Source organism: Mastomys coucha, unplaced genomic scaffold (genome assembly GCF_008632895.1).
Source record: "Mastomys coucha isolate ucsf_1 unplaced genomic scaffold, UCSF_Mcou_1 pScaffold20, whole genome shotgun sequence".
Lineage (NCBI taxonomy): Eukaryota > Metazoa > Chordata > Mammalia > Rodentia > Muridae > Mastomys > Mastomys coucha.
In genome coordinates this window covers 88,447,105-88,465,717 of record NW_022196903.1, presented here as the reverse complement: position 1 = coordinate 88,465,717, position 18,613 = coordinate 88,447,105, and the positions used below count along the sequence as shown (strand labels likewise).

The 18,613-nt window shown below is 45.5% G+C and overlaps 1 protein-coding gene across 3 annotated transcripts in view; it reads left to right on the top strand.

Annotated features, from left to right (window-relative positions):
* Nucleotides 1-18,613, top strand: part of Lrig1 (leucine rich repeats and immunoglobulin like domains 1) — a 102,821-nt gene that overhangs the window by 38,304 nt on the left and 45,904 nt on the right. For all 3 annotated transcript variants that reach the window (XM_031382672.1, XM_031382671.1, XM_031382670.1), the window contains exon 3: nt 8,753-8,827. In XM_031382672.1, coding sequence (XP_031238532.1) covers nt 8,753-8,827 — 75 coding nt within the window. The remainder of the gene's footprint in view (nt 1-8,752; nt 8,828-18,613) is intronic.

The window sequence follows — 18,613 nt, the reverse complement described above, 5'->3', positions numbered from 1 at the left end:
TTTAACTATTGTCAATCTCTTACTATGGTTGACTTTTACATGGAAAAAAAGACTATATATATAGAGAATTTCAGGTACCTATGGAGGCTGAGGAGTGGAGGGAGCCCTCATAGATAAAGGGGTGCCATATTAAATTCCTTTCCTTTTGCTGTAGGCCCCGTTTTCTATGAAGGACATGCTACACTGTAGTAGGCGTAGTATACTGGGAATCATGGTTGCCCAATGGGAGTGTAAGAGTGTGCCCTTTGATGGAAAGTCCCGTTGACTAATTGGGGAACATGCCTGTGCTGGTATATTCTCACAGGTGCCACAGAGGTAGAATAGTTTAGTCAGGAGAGGTACCTGGTGCTAGCTCACCATTTGCATTTTCCACGAACCTAGCATAAAAGCATGGACAGCAGAGGCTCCTCTTCCCTGTACTTCCTAGCAAGCCAAGCACCACTGTCATTGAACACCAGGCTTGCTACCTCTTGAGTGTCCTTTAATGAAGGCTCCAGACATTCTTTTTATTATAAAACTTTATGCTTTGATACATCCATTGGGATTATCAAGAATTTTAGCCCCACAGCAACTTTACAGAAATTTCATTTAAGTTGTACAAAGTCATCATGATTACTTGCTATAAACTACATACATAAATGTATGTAGTTTTAGGATCAAAATGTATATTATAGTTCTTTTCCCTTGTATTTTTTTTTTCAAGACAGTCTTGCTTTGTAGCCCAGACTGGTCTGAAACTCATAATTCTTTTGCCTCAGCCTCCCAAGTGCTTAGAATCGTAGGTATTTATGGATTTATATCTGACTTACCTAATACCTCTCACAATTAAAAATATTTTGTTGCATAAATTAAACTTTTTTCCCTCATTATTTAGAGACTTCATTAGAATTACTTTCATAATATTTTAGGAAGTTTCTGCTGCACTAGGTTCCCATACTCCCTCTCCAATGCCCCTCAGTTCTGGCTATCTCTGCATTCCTTCCCTCAACCCCACACCCCATCCCCCTCCCCACCTGATCCTTCCATCCTGTCATACCTCTCCAACCCTCCAATCCTTCCAATGTATTCTATGGTCTTTTATGAATATTTATATAAAATTACTACAAGTCATTATCAAGTTCTATTATAGGCATTCTTGCAAATCGTTAAGTTTTCTACACATTTCTACTACTGGCAATTGATGAAAGTCTTTGGTAGCTAGTCTTCATTCCATTGTAGCAGCTTATCTAATGAAGCCTTAATTTTATTCACTGATACAGTTCGCAAAATAGTTGCATTTGCTATCCTCATGGCCCAATTTTATGACTTTTATGGCTTTTTTCAAAGCATGGACTTCTAGGGTTAAACCCCAGAGTTGAAAGGAGCTTGGGAAGGCCCATGAGGTCAGTGAGATGGGGGTGGGGGAGTGAAAATGTGAAGGCAGCCAAGATTTCAGTAACAAGTCTCATAGGCTGCTGGCTTCATTAGCAGAGGTTGATTCCTCATGGTCGGGGAGCTAGAAACCTGTAGGGCTGACTTCTGAGCTCCCTCCCTTTAGCTTGCAGGTAGTTGCCTCTTACTGTGTCTTCTTATGGTCTTTCTTCTGTGTTCATGGATCCCTGGTTTCTCATGGTGCAACCTGATTTCCTTTTGTACAGATACCAGTCACATCACTTAGGATCCACCCATGTGACAGCACTTAACCTTAATGATATTCTCCTACCCCTGTGCTGGACATTGAATGCAGAGCCAGGACCATGCAAGCCAAACAGTCCACCACCAAGCTGCTGCCTCAGTCTCCTTAACACAGTCTTTAAAGGCTTGTCTGTAAACATCTATACTCTGATGTCCTGGAGGTTTGTGCCTCAGCACTGATTTGAGGAAGGGGACATAGTTTAGCCAGTTATAGTTTTCCAAGTGGATAAGCTTAGTCTACCAGGAGCCAGTTGGCTTTATAACCCAGTGCTTTGCTTTGGTCTGGGATGTTGCTGACTCTTGAGGTTATTATACGTTCAATTCTCTGTCATTCTCAGAGATTATTATTGGAAGAGATTAAAATTATGCGATTTCCTGTGACATCACAGGCTTCCGTTTATACTTACTTGAGTGTCTGCTTTGTGCCAGATGCTCTTCTGAGTCAAGTGAGCTACAAAAATAGGTCTGTGACTAGGATGAGGCAAGCGAGGGCTTGTTCTTAGGCACTGATGTCACAAGGGCGCCAAAACTTACCAGCCAAGCTAATGGATATTTTGACGTCACATTTAAAAAGTCAAGATGAAGAATGTTTTAGAAAATGTACAATGAGCAAAACATGAAAAGCCTAAATCAGTGTTTCTGGTGTTTTCCCTTCCGTCTCAGTTCCAGAATGGCTTGATCACACTGTTTTTGATCTATCTTGTCTTGGATTTTTGAGTTTGTTCATTGTGGATTGTGCTTCACATTCATTTTGACCCTTACCTTAAATCCTGGTAATAGACTCAGTGTTCTGTCTCTCAGACATGTTGGTAAGTACTCTGGAGAGCTCATTCTGTGTTTATCTCCCTATGTAAGATGTTCCTTGCTCATGAGCTTTCTACTTCATTTGGTTTTACTCCCTTGACCTCCCCCCTACCCTTACCCCTGTAATCTCCATCATACCGATAGCTAGGAGGGGGTACCACAGACTCTGTTCTCTGTGGCTGCAAAGCTTCCTGGTGGGAAAATGGTTGTTTTGGTAGCAAGAGTGCTAGATTTGAGATTCTAGTTCTGGATCTGTTCCCATGCAAGTGACTTGCCTCTTGAGTGTCCCTTTCCCCTTTCTGTGACATGGACATAGTGACCGGGTCTAGTTCCTGACTGATGCGGATGTGTGATTCCTTCCTGCTTTTGGAACTCTGAAGCTCCCATACTGAGTGTGTTGTTTAGAAACACATCCTTGAGGCTGACAGATTGGACTTCTTGCCACTGTGACTGCCTCCTACCTCTGTGGATTGCAAGTTGAATTCATTATGCCCAGAGCAGCAAAATGAACTTCTCAGTGGTGGACACCCGGGGCTTTCCCTAAGAGAATTCTGGTAAATCCTGGTGACTCAAAGAGGTACCAGCAGTGAGTGGTAGGAACTAGGTAAGAATATGGGAGGGGGAGAAAAAAAAGCCAAAACAAAAGTACATAGCCCACAGTTGACACACCAGTGCTTCCAAATTAACTGGGCTCAAGTCAGTTCTCCCAGACCTTGTGGTGGCTTAGCAGTGGTTTAATTTTAGAGGCTCTAGAACCACATAACATTGTGGGTTGGGAAGAGAGAGAAAGCAAGGCCTTCGGAGGCTCCTGGAGGACATGTGCAGCTGCTTCCAAGCCACAGTCTTCACTGCTCACAGCCCTGAGGAAAGCCCACCAGGGAGTGCCCTAACCCGGAGTGCTGGACACCAAGTCCTCTATAATCAGAAGGCTATTTATACAGTCCTCTATGAAAAGGCACTTGGATCACATTACTGCGGGTGGCTCGGGAGTGCTTGCTACTAAGCTGCTTTGCTCAGGGCCACTGCCCTAAATGCTTCCTGGAGAGGGTAAGGGAGCCCTGCCTCCAGGTATTTATGGCTCAGCTCAGCTCTGCTCATGCTGCTGCTCCCTCTCTCACCCTGCTGTGTGCATGTACAAGAACAGGTGCAGAGGGCTGTGATGGTTGTAATGTAAAGGAAGACTGAAATACTGAGGAATGTTTGATGGACTATTGCCATTAGTTAATAGCTAATAGCTAGTATTACTATTAGTGCTGACTGATAAGTATTTCCCATGTAAGAATCCACAACCTAAACTTTTAGATTTATTTCTCCTGGATCCTACCAAAGCCCCATGACTCTGGTACATGTATTATTTACATTTTTTAAAGGAGGAGACTAAGGTGCAGCAAGATTAGGTGGTGTGCTGGGGGCCATTTGATTGCTAAGGAGTAGAAGCTCTGTGCTTTAACAATCCGTGCTGTATGACTGCATGCCTCCAACTTCTGGCTTAGCTGCTTGGTAACTTGTCTTTGCTTCAGTAGAGGTGGATTTGTAGTTGAGTGTGCTCCTGAAGGACTGGTGTGTTACTCAGACTTTGGACAGAGCTAGACACACACTCATCATTAGCTCTTCTTGTCATATGCGGTCATTAACTTGGGTCTCTATATCCACAGATTTATCATCTGTGGATTCAGCCAACCTCTGACTGATAATTGAAAAATATATCTGCTTGAAATGTGTACAAATGTCCTTTTTTTCCTCGTCTTTATGTCCCACACAGTATAATTAATGGTTTACCTAGCATTTACATTGTCTTAGGTATGCAAACTAATCTAGAGACAATTGAACACAGGGCACATTCAGGTTTCATGAAGGCACTATATATATTTCTATAACGATCTTGAATAGATTCAGATATTTGCAGGGAGTTCTGGATCAAACCTTCATGGATTATAAGGGAAGATATTCTGCATTATTATGCTAAAATAAGTTTATCTAACCAGCTGCATCTATCATAGTCTTACCAAGGAAAATCTTTAGTCAGTGTTATTCTCCAGTAACTGGAGCCTTGATTTTTAAGACCTGTGTTTGTTCCTAACCACTAATGGATTTTTTTCTGTGTAAGAAATGACCATCCAAACTTCCAACCTGACTCCTATGGACTGCAGTTCCGTCTCTGTTAGGAAACAGTCAATAGTTCAGAGCACTCACTCTGTCTACAAAGAGCCAACTGGCTAAATACATTAGTGAACAAAGTGGTTTGGTCTCACTTCTCACGTTAGCAAAAGGCTACCCTGTTGCTGGTCAGAAGGTCTTCATGTGTGTAGTATGTAAGGGTCTGTGTGAAATATGCAAGTCTCTCGTAACTGCCAGAGCAGCTTCCTTGCGGAAGGCAGAGTGGGGCCTGAAGTGTAAGGAAGCTTGCTTTATAGTTCCTTGAATTCTCGTATTCTTCGTTGGACTGTTTGAAATTCTTCTTGTGTGTCCATTTCAGCCATTTGGTAAATTAATGTGGCACAATCCCCCCCCCCCCCACTGTAACTCACAATTACTTCTTAGATAGGTTTTATATTGTTTGTTAAAGCCAAATTTGATTAAGTTAATAAATGATGATGCTGTACTGTGAACTGCCCTCTATGACACTGTGTATATTACAGCATGTAATATTCTCTTTAACAAGCTACTTGTGAGTGGAAGCCTCGAGAGAAAGCTGGAGGCTCAGAACGTTCCAACCGACCTTAAGGGTCAGTGGGAAGCATCCCTCCCCAGGTTCTGGCCTGGGGTCAGGCAATCTGTGTATCTCATTGACCCCACTTATACCTCCTCCAGCTCCAGGATTGGGCCATGATTCATGCTCCGGTCTTGAATCATCAGGAAAAGGTTTATGAAAGCCAGACATTTCAGGAAGATTTGTAGTGCTTTGAATGGAAGTAAAGATTTGGGGGTGGGGTGGGTAGAGTCAGTAGGGAGTTACTAGGGCACAGGACATGAGGAGTGGAAGCATATAACCCTAGATAGTGAAAGTACCTCATCTCACACTATCCTTAATCTTTAAAAGGTCTGTGTTCATGGAGACGACTGCTGTACACCCAGAGCGTTTTCTTTTCTCCCAGTGCTCTAGTGCTATTTTTGACCAGTCTCTATTTCAGTCTGGCACACAGCTCTTCATGTCTCAGAGTGAGTTTGATGCTTTGCCTTCTGAGGATTGCATTCTCCTTTTGGCCCAACAAACAACTGGGGAGCCAATAGTGGTGGGGCTAGCCGCTTACACGGAACTAGCCTTTTTTCTTTTTTAGAGTAAAAATGATCTAAAAGTAAGCTAGCCATGCAGTTAGTTCCTGTGCTTTGGGCTCCAACTGTCCACTCTATAAATCAAGGCAGCCCTGTTGAAATTAGAGCCTGCTATTTCTGACTGAGCCTGTTGCTCCAGGACTGCCCATCAAGACAAACAATTCACTGTTAATCTTTAGCCTTGGTCTACCATTCCTGCATAATCCACTTTCCACGGGTTCATGGAGATAGGAAGTGCTAGCCAGCCCCTTCCCCTCGCTCATTTAGTTCTGTGATATATGTATGGAGTGGGGTGATTGTCCATATGTGTAGTGGGGCTGGCCTGAGACCAGGTTTCTCAGCTGAGATTCACCTGCAGGGAATCCTGTACTCTTTGTTTCAGGTTCAAAATCAAGTTATGATAAGCAGGCAGGAAATAAGGCTATCTTGCTGTTACCTGAGGGTTCTGAGTGGTAAAGCCTGTCTCATGCTTCCTAGCCTGTGAGCTTGCTGCTTTCTGATTTGCCTGTCATGTTGTCTCCTGGCTGTGACCATAGGACCTCAGGCTAGCTTTTTAAATGGACTTAAGTTTACTATAATGTAGGGAACACCAGTTGCTGGTCTCTGACTCAGAGTTCCTGCAGTGATGAAATCACCAAAGCGCATGGTGTATGGGCTGTAATTACAAAGCAGCAGCCGCTAGCTTGGGAACCTTTCTTGAGGCTTCCCTCTTTCAGCCACTGTCGCTTGTTTGTGGTGACCTTGGTCCAGTTACTTCATGGGTCAGTGTTTTGGCTGCTTCATTGGTTTACTGGGATATTCCTAGGACCTACATCTAGTTGTCTAAAAGATGAGGTCATCATGGAAAAGCTCCTAGAGTGGCATCCACTCCAGTCTCTAGGAAATCACTGCTGTTATTGTTACTATCACTGCCGTTCTGATTTCCAGTAAATCTTAAGAAATGAGCTCTTTTTAATTTTTATTCACTTTACATTCCTCCCCCTCTCCTTGAATACCTTTTTATGCAATCCCCCCCCACCCCCAACAGCCCTGCAAATCAGGTTGCTGAAGGACTAGGCACATCTCCTCCCACTGAAGCCAGACAGCCCATTTAAGGGAAGAAGATCCACAGGGAGGCAGGCAACAGAATCAGGGAGAGTGGTATTTCCTGCCCCCCACCCCACTCCAGTTGTTGGGGACCAAGCTGCTTATCTACTGTATCTGTGCAGGGGGACTAGGTCCAACCCATGCTTGATCTTTGGTTGGTGATTGGGAGACCCCAGGGGTCCAGGTTAGTTGACTCTGATGGTCTTCCTGTGGGGTCCTTGTCCTCTTTGGATACCTCAATCCTTCTCCTAACTTTTCCATCAGACTCCCAGAGCTCCATCTAATGTGTGGTTGTGTCTGCATCTGTTTCCATTGGCTGCTGGGTGGAACCTCTCAGAGAAGAGGTCTGCAGGATGCCTTGTTGGCAGCAGCCCTCCAGCAGTTTTCTTGCTCTGATAAGCTGTGGGGGTCATTATACTCATCAGCACACTGCTGGGCACTAAGAAGATTTATCGGTTGAGATTAGGACTGATGAGCATTTTCAGTGCCTCCACACTGTGATGGGAAATGGCGGACAGGGACAGGAAGAGATAACAGAGAAGCAGGATCTATGTGATTTAGGGGGCAGTCAGATAAGAGACTGTTAAAGTAATTAATTGTCTATTTCCACAAACAAGGGCTCTTTAAGTGGAGAAAGGATTTGCCACATGATACAGACCTGCTGCCTTCCCCCTGCCAGATGCTGCAGACATGGCATTAGTGAGACAGGCATTCTGTGTCCTACAGTCAGTAATTGCCAAGTTTCATCCCTAACTGACTTTGGCACTGAAGAAAGCAAATGGGATAATTCAAGCCCCCACCACTTCTATTCATTTCTGGAAAGATGGCAGCCAGCCAGATGATTCAAGCAAGTATCCAAGCCATGGACTTGTTTGAATACAGCTGTCATTTCTGTGGGCTTGTCCCCAAATGGAATGACATGCTTTTTGTAAGATGCACCTCCGTTAAGAAATTGGGAACAAGATAACCAATTTTTATCCCCTTACTGCCCTTGTTAAATATGATTTCCTTCCACCTGATCCCGTCAGAAGCCTGCACTTTGTGCCTGGGGTTTCTTAAAGCTTTTAGGGCTGGCTTTGTAAGTCTGACTTTGGATTTTCTTCCCAGATTTAGCCATGCATGCCCACGTAAAGAGGCCAGGTTGCACAGCCTCTGGGGGTACACAAGGAGGCTGTGCTTTGGCTTGTGGACTTTCCCATCCATTAAAAGATATTAACTGTGGAAATCTGGATTTAGACTCATAATGGGACAGGGTCCTGGAGAGTGAATCCTGTCTGCAGAGGAGTTTCAAAATGTCTGTTTGTGGAAGCGTGGTACACTTGTTTTTATTTGTTTTCTTCACACATCACGGAGTCCAGCTAGGCTGGAACCTCAAGTAGGTGAGGGTGTGAGTCCAGACCCCTTGTTACATCAGAGGAGGAACCCTGGATGCCCTGGAATGCCCACCCTGGAGTGAGCAGACTCCTGCTTGCACTCTCATGGTGCCCCTTGCTTGGGGCACAGTGCCAGCATATTTAGGAGAGATCTAGTCATCCTATCTCCTTTGTGACTGCTTCAGTTCACCACCACCATTTCTGTTGATGGTCACAGGAACACATTTGACTAGAACGTGTGTCAGGGCCTGTTTTCACTTCCCTTGTTAGTGTGAGGTCTGAGCTTGATGGGAAGCCTGATGGGAACATAGTTCCTGCTTGTGTTTACTTCTTGCCAGGGGTGTGAGAGTAGTTAGTGGTTTTTGACTTCATGTGGCTTGTCTCCCTTTAAAAACTGATTCTAAATGCCTTATCTTTTACCTCGTATCTCATAGCCTTACTGTGCTTAACTACAGCATTGATTTGTTGTTTTTGTTTTGTGTGACTTCTGACTACTGATGATATAAATGCTCTAAGTGATGGATTGCTTCTTGTTCTTACAGGTACCTCAACAGCAATGAGCTGACAGCCATACCATCACTGGGTGCTGCCTCCATGCACGTTGTGTCTCTCTTTTTGTAAGTGGTGCCACCTGGGGACCCTGGGCTGTGTGTGGTGGGGGCATGGTTGTTACTGCTACTTTGTTACTGACACTTCTTGTCCTTTTTGGTAAACAATGACCTTTCTTCACGTTGTCTAATAACGATTGTAGCAAACACTGTATTTTGCTGTTTGGGAGTTTATAGAATTACAAGTTGGAAGTTTTGCTGCATTTCTAACTTGGGGAAATTAGTCTTTTTTTTTCAAAGATTTATTTATTATTATAAATGAGTACACAGAAGAGGGTGTCAGATTTCATTATGGCTGGTTGCGAGCCACCATGTAGTTGCTGGGATTTGAACTCACAACCTTCAGAAGAGCAGCTGGTCCTCTTACCTGCTGAGCCATCTCACCAGCCCTAGTCTTTTTTTTTTTTTTTTAAACACCCTGACAAAGGTACATATAACAGATCCTTTGCTTTTAGTAATTGAGTTCTCACTTGGGTGATTACACTAGGTTAAAAGACTGAACTATGACAGTTTCATCTTTGTGCAGTGAGTTTTGGTAAACCCAGCTTACTTTTTGGGCCCTAAAGAGTAATGAAGTTCCTACAAAGCACTGGAATCCTGCTGATAGGAGAAATCCGCCCATGTCTGTGTGAAGCTGAGACAAAACCTAGGTACGGTGTTTGCTTGTGCATCTCTGCGACAAAACGTGTGATGGAAACAACTTATGCAAAGAAAGACTGATTTTGGTTGAGAGGGTTTTGATCCATCATAGGGGGATGCAGGTGGTGTGTAGTCGATGGAACTTGTGGCAATAGCTGTCCAAATGCCACAGAGAGGCTAGAACCAGTCCTCGTAACCTCCAAACACCTGCTCCTAGTGGTACACTTTGCTACCTAGCCCCAGCTTCTAAGAGGTTCACAACCTCTCCACAAACACTACCCTCATCCAAGGAACAAACACTCAAACCTGAGTCTGTGGGGGATGGTTCAAACTCAAATCATAATACCATGTGTTACTGTAGACAAAACATTCAGGGTCTTAACCAAAAAACGAAGAGGAGGGAACTTTGAAGGTGTTGTCATTTAAGCTGCTTCTAGCCTTTTCTGGGGATTAAGCACCTGGCTTCGCTCCATTCCTGTGACATCAGGTGAAGGGCCACAGGTTTAAGCTCACTCAGCAATCTTTCCAACTGTGCCCTGGATACAGTAATGCTCGATACCAGGTTTTCCTGGTGGCTTCCCCAGCAGATTACCACAGGTTACTGAACTTCCCATCTCCTGCATGTTTCTCTGCATACCTTTAGTTTGTTGGTTTAATGATTTATCGGCTCACCTGTATACATTGCTTTTTCAACATGGGCTCAGCAGGCTGAGCTGAGGGACTTAGCAGGAAGTTAAGAAGATTGCTGGTGTGGCTTACAGATCTTATTCTGGCCATAGGAGCTGTGTTCAGGGCTGCTGTGTCCTGTGACTGTGCCCTGGAGTTTAACCCTTTCTAAGGCCTGGTGGCTTGCAGGAGAGCATAGGGAGTAGAATGTGACTCTCTCAGTGTCCTGGAAAAATGACTCGCCTTCTCAGAACCTCTTTTCCCTCATTGACAAAATGTGCTCCTTATTCTTTACACATTCCCCATGAGCAAGGTCAAGACTAAAGGGGAGTGGAAGGAACTTTCATAAAACATTTGTTATCCCATGAGACACAATACATGGCTACTGCTCCTGGACCTTGGTGACCTCTCACTTTTAGAGGCATAAGATTTGTGAATCAGCACTAATTCTGTGAGGTGCTTTTGTGAAAGCTGTATCCTTTTCAGACAGGCAAAGGTCTGTTTTTTTGTTTTGTTTTGTTTGTTTGTTATCTACTTAGCCTTTGTGCAAAGCATCTGGAGAGTGTTTAATTGCTGGTGAATTAGGTCAGTTAGCCTTCTGTGAAGCTGACTAGGGATGTGATAACCCCTTGTGTGTCCATGAAGCACAGTGCTTGAAGGTGCTTGTAACCTGTGGTTCCTGGAAGCCCAGGTTGCAGACTATCTGTTCCTGTCAGCTCCAGGCATGCTAGAGTGCAGAACCTCATGCCATTCCCATCACAGGCCTTATTTAACAAGGGCTCAGCCACTTGCCCCCTCATCAGAGTAAAAGGAGGGCTGCTTTCATTCCCTTGCTATTACTTGGTGAGGAAGCCAGAGAGGACTAGCTCCCCAAGACCTCTGAGTTGCAAGACAGTAGTAGAACAGATGCTGGACAAGAATGTCCTTACAGGTGATTCTGGGGCACTTATTCCAGTGGCAGCAGGGCCCGTGGCATAGTCCCTGGGCCTGTGGGTCTTTGAACTTTCTCTTGCTCTACTAACTAAAAAAATTGTTCTACTCTTTGGCACCAGTGCCAGGAAGCAGTGGGGCTGTTTGACCCTATTCCCCATCTTCCATTAGACCATGTTGAAATATGTAAAGCAAACAAACAAACAAACAAGCAAACCCTCCTTTTCTGTTGAGATTCAGTTTGGAAAATGCAGGCTTGTGTTGGCAGCGGCTTCACTGGTTTTCTCTTGTCCCTATCTGACTTGGGTAGTGATTTCTCTGAAACTAGTTGTTGAAGATCTTTATCTTCTCTGTTCCGAAACTGTCTTCCTGGTGAGTTAGCAGTGGGACCCCTAGGGAGCATTGGGACCCCTAGGGACCCTAAGGGAAGCCATTTTGCTTCCAACAGATGGGCAGTAGGTCCTTGGTCCACTTTCAGTGTCTCACTTCCCTTCTGTGGCAGGTCACAAACACACACCGACCCTCTGCCTCAACTACTACTGTTGGTCCTTGAGACCGTAGGGAGTAGACTCTGACTTTCAGTGTGGACACCTGCCGATCTGGATGCAGCTCTGCAGTGCACTCCTCCTCTTGCTCTCTCACTCAGGACTGGGTTTGCACATCACAGTTCCCTTCTTTCTAGGTGTCAAACTTGGGAAGGCTCACGGAGGAGGTTCGGTTTCATGCCTGTGTTTAATATCAGGGTATCAAAAGGTTTGAAAAGCTGGGGTCATCCAGCACAATTTTCAATTGATTATTGCTTTCTGATCAAAGGGGATCTGGTTCTATTACTGTGTTTGACAAAGAGCAGGTTTATTTGCATTAATGTTGAGGATAATGCCAAAACCATTTGTTCTTAATAACAGAAAGCATGAAAACCCAAGGAAAGCTTTTAATAGGATTGGGTTGGAGAGAGGGAGCTCATTTCATAAAAATAGATCTCAGAAAAAGAAACCAACTTTTGTTAGAAAGGAACAGAATCTGCCAGCAAATTTTTATGTTTGAGATTTAAAAAAATTGTTTTGTTTGTTTGTTTGTTGTTGTTTTGGAAAGTTCGGGAAACTCGCGTTTTGATTCTCAGGGCAACACTAATTTTGTCTGACAAGTCAACCCCATTTCTGTTGAAGGTTTGTGTTTTTCCTCCAGCATTACTGCACTTAGATCATTGAGCAGTGGAAGTAGTTCTTTCAACACTGCAGAGAAGTGGGCTTTGACTCTGTCCCGTGCAACTGCTGCAGTGGATTTCCCAAGTGATCCTTGTAGAGGCTGCTGTACTCCTCCAGGTGTCAAACATTTCAGACTTTAACTTGTCACCATGCCATGCTCTTTGTTCTTCTCAGTCTGTGTCCTGCATAGTCAGGACACCTGAGCAGCAGTCAGCTCCACAGAATCCTTTGTGACTATGTAATATTGCTATTTAAAGTTTATGTTGTTACTTCAAAATGCTTCTCTTAAAATTTTTATTATTATTACTATTACTTTAGCTCACATGTATGGTTGTTATATCTCCTCATGCCTGGTGCTCACAGAGCTCAGAGGAAGGCATTGTGTCACTTGAAACTGGAGTTATAGGTGGTTGTCGGCTGCCCTGTGGGTACTGGGAATCAAACTCAGATCCTCTGGAAGAGCAGCCAGTATAGAAATCAATTCATAATGAAAGTATAATTGAAAAGCATTTTTAAAAGGGAGAGAGCTGTGATCTGCAGACCCCCTCCACTTCTACCCCCTACTCCTGCCATGAATACATGCCTGGGAGTTAGAGGTTTGGAAGTTTCATTCAACTTTGGAAAGTATTCCTGACTTAGGTCCTGAGCTAAGACCATCAGTAATTCAGCTTAAAGCACAGGCAAATTATTGTTTTTTATTTTCTTCTTCCTTTTCTCCTCTTCCTCCTCCTCCTTCCTTCTCCTCCTCCTCTTGGCTGTGTGTTATGTTTTTAGAGACATCATAGTTCACAGTCACAGGTATGAATTGGCTATATATAGAACTCAGTTGCTAATATTCTTGAAGTAGGGTTTGTGCACTGGGACAGGAGTGTTTTCACCAGAGATACAAGTGGAGGGGAGGCTCTTGCCTCTGACTTTCCATAGCTGTCTTTCAAACTTCCTGTGAGCGCATCTCCAAAAGGCCAGTATTTGCAGACATAATAAAGAGCTCATGGGAAAAAAACCCTTCTTTAGCACATGATGTTTATCCCAGAAAGGATGAATAATGGTCGTCTTTATAGCTGAGGCTGGCTGTCAGATGCGGGGCTCATTTTACTATTGTATAAATGGGCATTGTGGGTGTGTACAGTTGAGGTGGCTGTAGCTGCTCCCCTTGTTGGTGTACCATTTGCCAGTCACCAGGAGATGAAAGACAACCAAGTGCCACGGACTGGGGTTTCTTGTGGGGTCCCTTATTCCGCGGGACGATGGGTTCTGGCCAGGTGGGCACGGGATTCGGCTTTGACAAACAGACTGCACATGAGTGGTGTATGGTCTGAGTATATTTCTTTAAAAATTACATGAGGCTTTTACAATCATTGTAAAAGAGAAATGAAAAATCTGGCAGCTCAACAGTTGAGGTACCTCTGAGGCTATCTGAAACATACTAGGTCTAAAGCAGCAGCTATCTCTTCTGAACTGGTGCTGTATCCCCCTGGCCCAAGTGCTCTGGGCCCGGGGGACTGCGAGAGATACATGAATCTGAGTCCTAGCCCATCTAAGTTCTAGTGCTAGTCCTGCATGTGAGTCTAAGTCTTTCTTCTTCTCCCAGTCCTTCTGCTAGACTGAAGTCACTTAGGCAAAACGACCCCCACACACCAAGGTCACCTGACTTCTAAAAGCCAGGTGTAGATAACTCTTCCTCAGTTCGTAGCCGTGTCTTTCTGGGCCAGCAGAGGTTAGCAGTGGGGAACACCTGCCAAGCTAGTTCCTAGGAGTGATTCAGTTACAAATCTAATATAGCCTGTCTATGTTGACTAAGAATGAGGATTTCACCTGATCTTGTCCTGGGATATTTCTCCCATTCAGTAAGCTATAATGCCTTACAATGCTAGAGGCTATTAGTATGGATGACTTAACATTCCAAGCCAGGGTTAGGCTAGGAAGTTGGAACATTGGTGAAAGTCAGAAAGCAATGTCCGAATTTTCTCTTGCTAGCTGTAAAAAAATGATATCTTGGTGAGTTCCTAGCACACTAGTATGAGGACATATCTGGGCCACCTCTGAGTTTGGGGTGCCAGGCGACAATGCGGAGACAGGAGACTGATTTTCCTTGAAGTTTACGCCTCAGATACCGCCTTCACGCAAAGTGTGCGTGACAACCAAGGGTGTTGAAAGCTGACTGCCCTGATTCAGTAGTTCTTTGGGGGCAAGAGAATTAGCTTATGTCTTCCAAGGTGCTGGTGTCCTGCTGTGGAAGACCACTGCCTCGCTTTATGTGAGATGTGGGAGAGGAGCCCAGGGCTAATGTATCCTTCCCAAGCTGATTGGACTTTGGAAGATAATAAACCAGAGATTTCCTGGTGTCACCTGTGACCTGGAGTAGTGGGCTTCAAGTGAATACTCATGAGAGTTGAATGGCAGGAGTCAAGTGTGAGTACCATGGATGTACTGACCATGTCTGAGACCCAGGGCTGTTATCAGTTTGTCGTTTATAGGTGACCTACTTGGGACTCTCCAGCTGACTTTCCAGGTACTAGGGAGGAAGGGGACCAGGAGCATTCTGGTGTGTGCCCTAACCTGGCAGGACACATCCTGCCCCTGAACAGATGAGGCTCATGGGAAGAGCCCTGGTGGCTGTTGAAGCTTTCCCCCAAGCCAGGCAGGAGTCAGGTTCAATACTGCTTTCCTTACTATGATGATCAGTTACTGGCATCTCTTAGGTCCTTGTCCTCACCTAAGCCTAGAAGCACCTGTTTGCTTCATATGGCAGTTAAGAAGGGGTGTTGGTGAGGTACATAGCTCTCTCCTTGCTCTAATGGGTCCTCCTCTTGTCGTTTCTCAGCCTTGAATTGTATATAACCAACCTGCCATTTCTCTTTGCTTTCCCAGCCTTCTGCCCTGGGGAGGCTTTAGTCCTGGTCATTGGTAGGCAGAAGAGAGAATCAAGAACCAGCTGCCCCCACTTTAGGCATAAGAGCTATCTTATAATAAAGACCAAACTAAGTCCATTCCTGCTTATGATTATACCTGTTTCTCAAGCACTAGGCTATGCCCCCTGTCACCTTAACTACAAATGGTTCTGTGCTGCCTGTTTCAGGTATGGCAATCATGTCTTTGTTTCAAAAAGCTAATAAGCATCTTGCTACCCTCCCTTTGCATCAAAGCGTTACTATGGCTACCTTGTTGCGACCACCTGTTGTTATGCCCACCTTGCAACCTTGTTTCAGAATCATGGCTAACTTGTTATGCTTATGTTCTGCTCCTGTAACCCTGCTTTTTTTTCCCCACTAACTCCCCATTTTGAAACTCGCACTTGTGAGCTGTAAAAGTCTTGTCTAGCATCTAGGGCTGCTCTCTAAAATTGCGACTTAGGGTGAGACAGCTGGCTGGCCAGTCCCAGGTGCACTTCTGAAATAAAGCTTGCTTTAGTTTGCTCTTTCTCCTCACAGTGCTCAGGTTTAACAGTAAATGAAAAGCAGTAGGGCACAAGCTGGTTCCTGCTGGACTTGGCACTTGCACATTAAGGCTGCTGGGACTGCTGCGAGGCTCATGGGAAGGTCCTAGGAGCTCAGGAACAACCGGCCTGTGTCTTCTTTTCCTAAGGAACAACGTCTGTCCGCAAAGAAAGATGGAGAAACAGATAATCATCATACAAAGGCTGGGTACCATCTGAGGTCCCTTCATGCTGCTGATGTTTGCACGACAGGAAAGACTCTCAGATAAAGAGTCATTTGACCCAAGGTTGCTTATCCTGTCTGTGGTAGTAGAGTATGGCAGAGAGAAAGAGGCGTCAGAGGTTAACACAAGAGCCAAAGCCAGTTGTCAGAGAGACTGGAAACCCCTCCCCACCTGGATATATGAAATAAAAGTTCAAGCAAAAGCCCACACATTCTTCAAGAGAAGATGGGTGTGATGGGCATGACCTGCAAAGGGGTCTCCAGGCTTAGGGCAGGAAGCTTTGACAAAAGTCTCAGTCCTGTCCCAGCTGTCTAGCCCATTCCCATTCTTAGGAGTACCTTTCTCTTCCTTAATACACTGCCCCTGTTTCTATCACTGTCCATGTGTCCCTATTACAATCTTTGTTCTATGACTCAAGAATTTGGAAATCTCAGTGGCTACCCTGTGGACTCTGATCCCCAACTCTAATATTAGACTTCCGTTCTTACCCCTTCCCGAAGTGGGTGTGATTTACCAGTGTTCAGCTAGCACACTGAGACCCTGAGGCCTTCAGGGGTACTTGTAGGACGATTAGGACATGGCTAGCTTTGTTTTGGGGGGTACTTGTAGGACGATTAGGAGATGGCTAGCTTTGTTTTGGGGCCAATTTGCCTTTCTGTCTTTCTTCCTTGTCAGCAAGTGGTTAGGCAAGTCAGCAAGCTTCTGCTGAAAGGCCGAGAAGGACCTGTGGACTCAGAACTGCAGCCTCATTGGATGCTGGGTACCACCAGTGAGCCTCAAAATAGAAAAATATCTACTTTACACAGTGATCAGTCCTGTGTCCCAGCAGCTTCCCGGGGATTCTGCAGTGCAGACGTCCTTTTGCCCCCAGTTGAAGTGAGCCTTTCTCTGGGAAAGGAGCCCATGTGGCCGGCCTCCTAGAGAGCCTGCCAAATTACACACAGTCATGACTGGTCATTTTCCTTCTCTACCCCCCTCCCCAGGAGTCTTTGAGAGTGGGGGTGGTGGTAAGCCAGGGAGATGAGAGGTACATCTGCAAGTTATTTGCTGAGAAAGTGAGGGAACACCAGCTGCAGAGCTGGGGGAGCCCAGGCAGGGGGGCGCTTGCGGAATACCAACCTGGTCATGGAGGTCCCTGCCTTTTTGGCAACTAAGCAGCTGAAGTTGTGCTGCCCAGTGCTGAAATTAGTTAGGCCTTTGGGTGGTTCTTTCTTCCCCCCTCCCCCTCCCCCCTTTCACCCTCCCTTTCTCTCCTTTTGTTCCTCCCCTTTCTCTCCCTCTCAATATAGTACAGGATCCAGTGGGAATACTGGCTGCCCTTGATGCTTGAGAAACCAGGGAAGATTTGGAGGGGAGGAGCCACTCCTTGCAGCAGCGGGCTCTGAACACCCCCCAGGGCTCTGTGACTTGCAGCTTGGAAGCAGAGCTGCTCTGGTTGCACAACCTCCCGTGTGAAAGGGGCTGGCTGCTGCCCACACCAGCAGACTCATTCCAACTGGGCCATTTCCTTCTCCCCTCCTCCCCCTCCCCACTTCCTGCAGGTGGCTTCTCTAATCCAGTTAGCACTTGGGGAAGCCTCTTGTGCATGTGCACCTAATCCGAAAATGGCTGGCTTGACTTTGACCTGCTGCATGACCTTGCAAAGAAGGCTGGGCCTGTTGTGTCTGCTCACACCTGGGAGCCATTTTCAGCTGTCCTAGCCCAAGTGAAAGAAATGTGTTGGTGTTTATACCAGGCCTTTCTTCCATAAGGCCTGTCACTGTTGGGCATTATATGTGGAATGCAGAATCAACCCCTTGTGCAGAGGTTGACAGTTTGTAAGGATAGGCTACATTACTTCTTGGTATACTGACAGGCATATGAAATAGACATTTTTTTTTAAATCAAAAAATGGCCAGATGTTATCCTTCCACCTTTTTATATATAAAACATTGATAGCAGATTTGGTGTGTATAGGCATTGTCCTGTGTGCGTTCTGAGATGCAATTCTGCAGTCCAGTGAGATGTGAAAGGCACAGAGAAGGCAAGTATCTTCCCCGGAGTTCCTTCTCCACTTCTCAAGCTGGTTGCTCACTTTGTTCTGGAATGTGTGGTCTGGGAGCTTAGGAGGGTTTTGTCAAATCCTGAGCTGACATATCAAGTTGTATTAGGTGTGAGACACCTAGGGGTGTGGGCGAGATGTTTCTGCCCAGGTAGTGTTTGCTTTACAAGCCTGTGGTTGGCCTCAGGTGAGCTCATTTGGTATCATTCTCATTAAGGGTTGCAAATCCACAGAAACGCTTGGAAACGCTTCCTGCCTCTGCCGTCCAGGCAGGTCCCTCCCCCATTCCCCCACGTAGCTGGTTCTTCTGGGGGGTTATGGCTCTCTACTCCTAAGAGCACATCCAGGGGAGTGGTCTTGCTGCCAAGCCTCTGCAGAGCCCCGGCCCCCTTTGTGGTAATGCCAGCAGAGTTGCCCATAATGGGGACCTGCCCTTGAAGACATGACTCTAGGGCAGATTCCGGAGTAGTTTCCTCACTTCCTGGATGTATTTCAAACCCAAACAGCTGAGGCAAAGGTGCCAATTTGTGGTTTCTCTTCCTAGCTTCTTAACTGGGTGCTGAGTGAGTGTGGGGAGGCTGCAGCACTGGCACCCTGGGCCCTTCTCCAGTGCCAGCAGCCTCTGCACAGCTGCTTGGGACAGAGCCGGGGGAG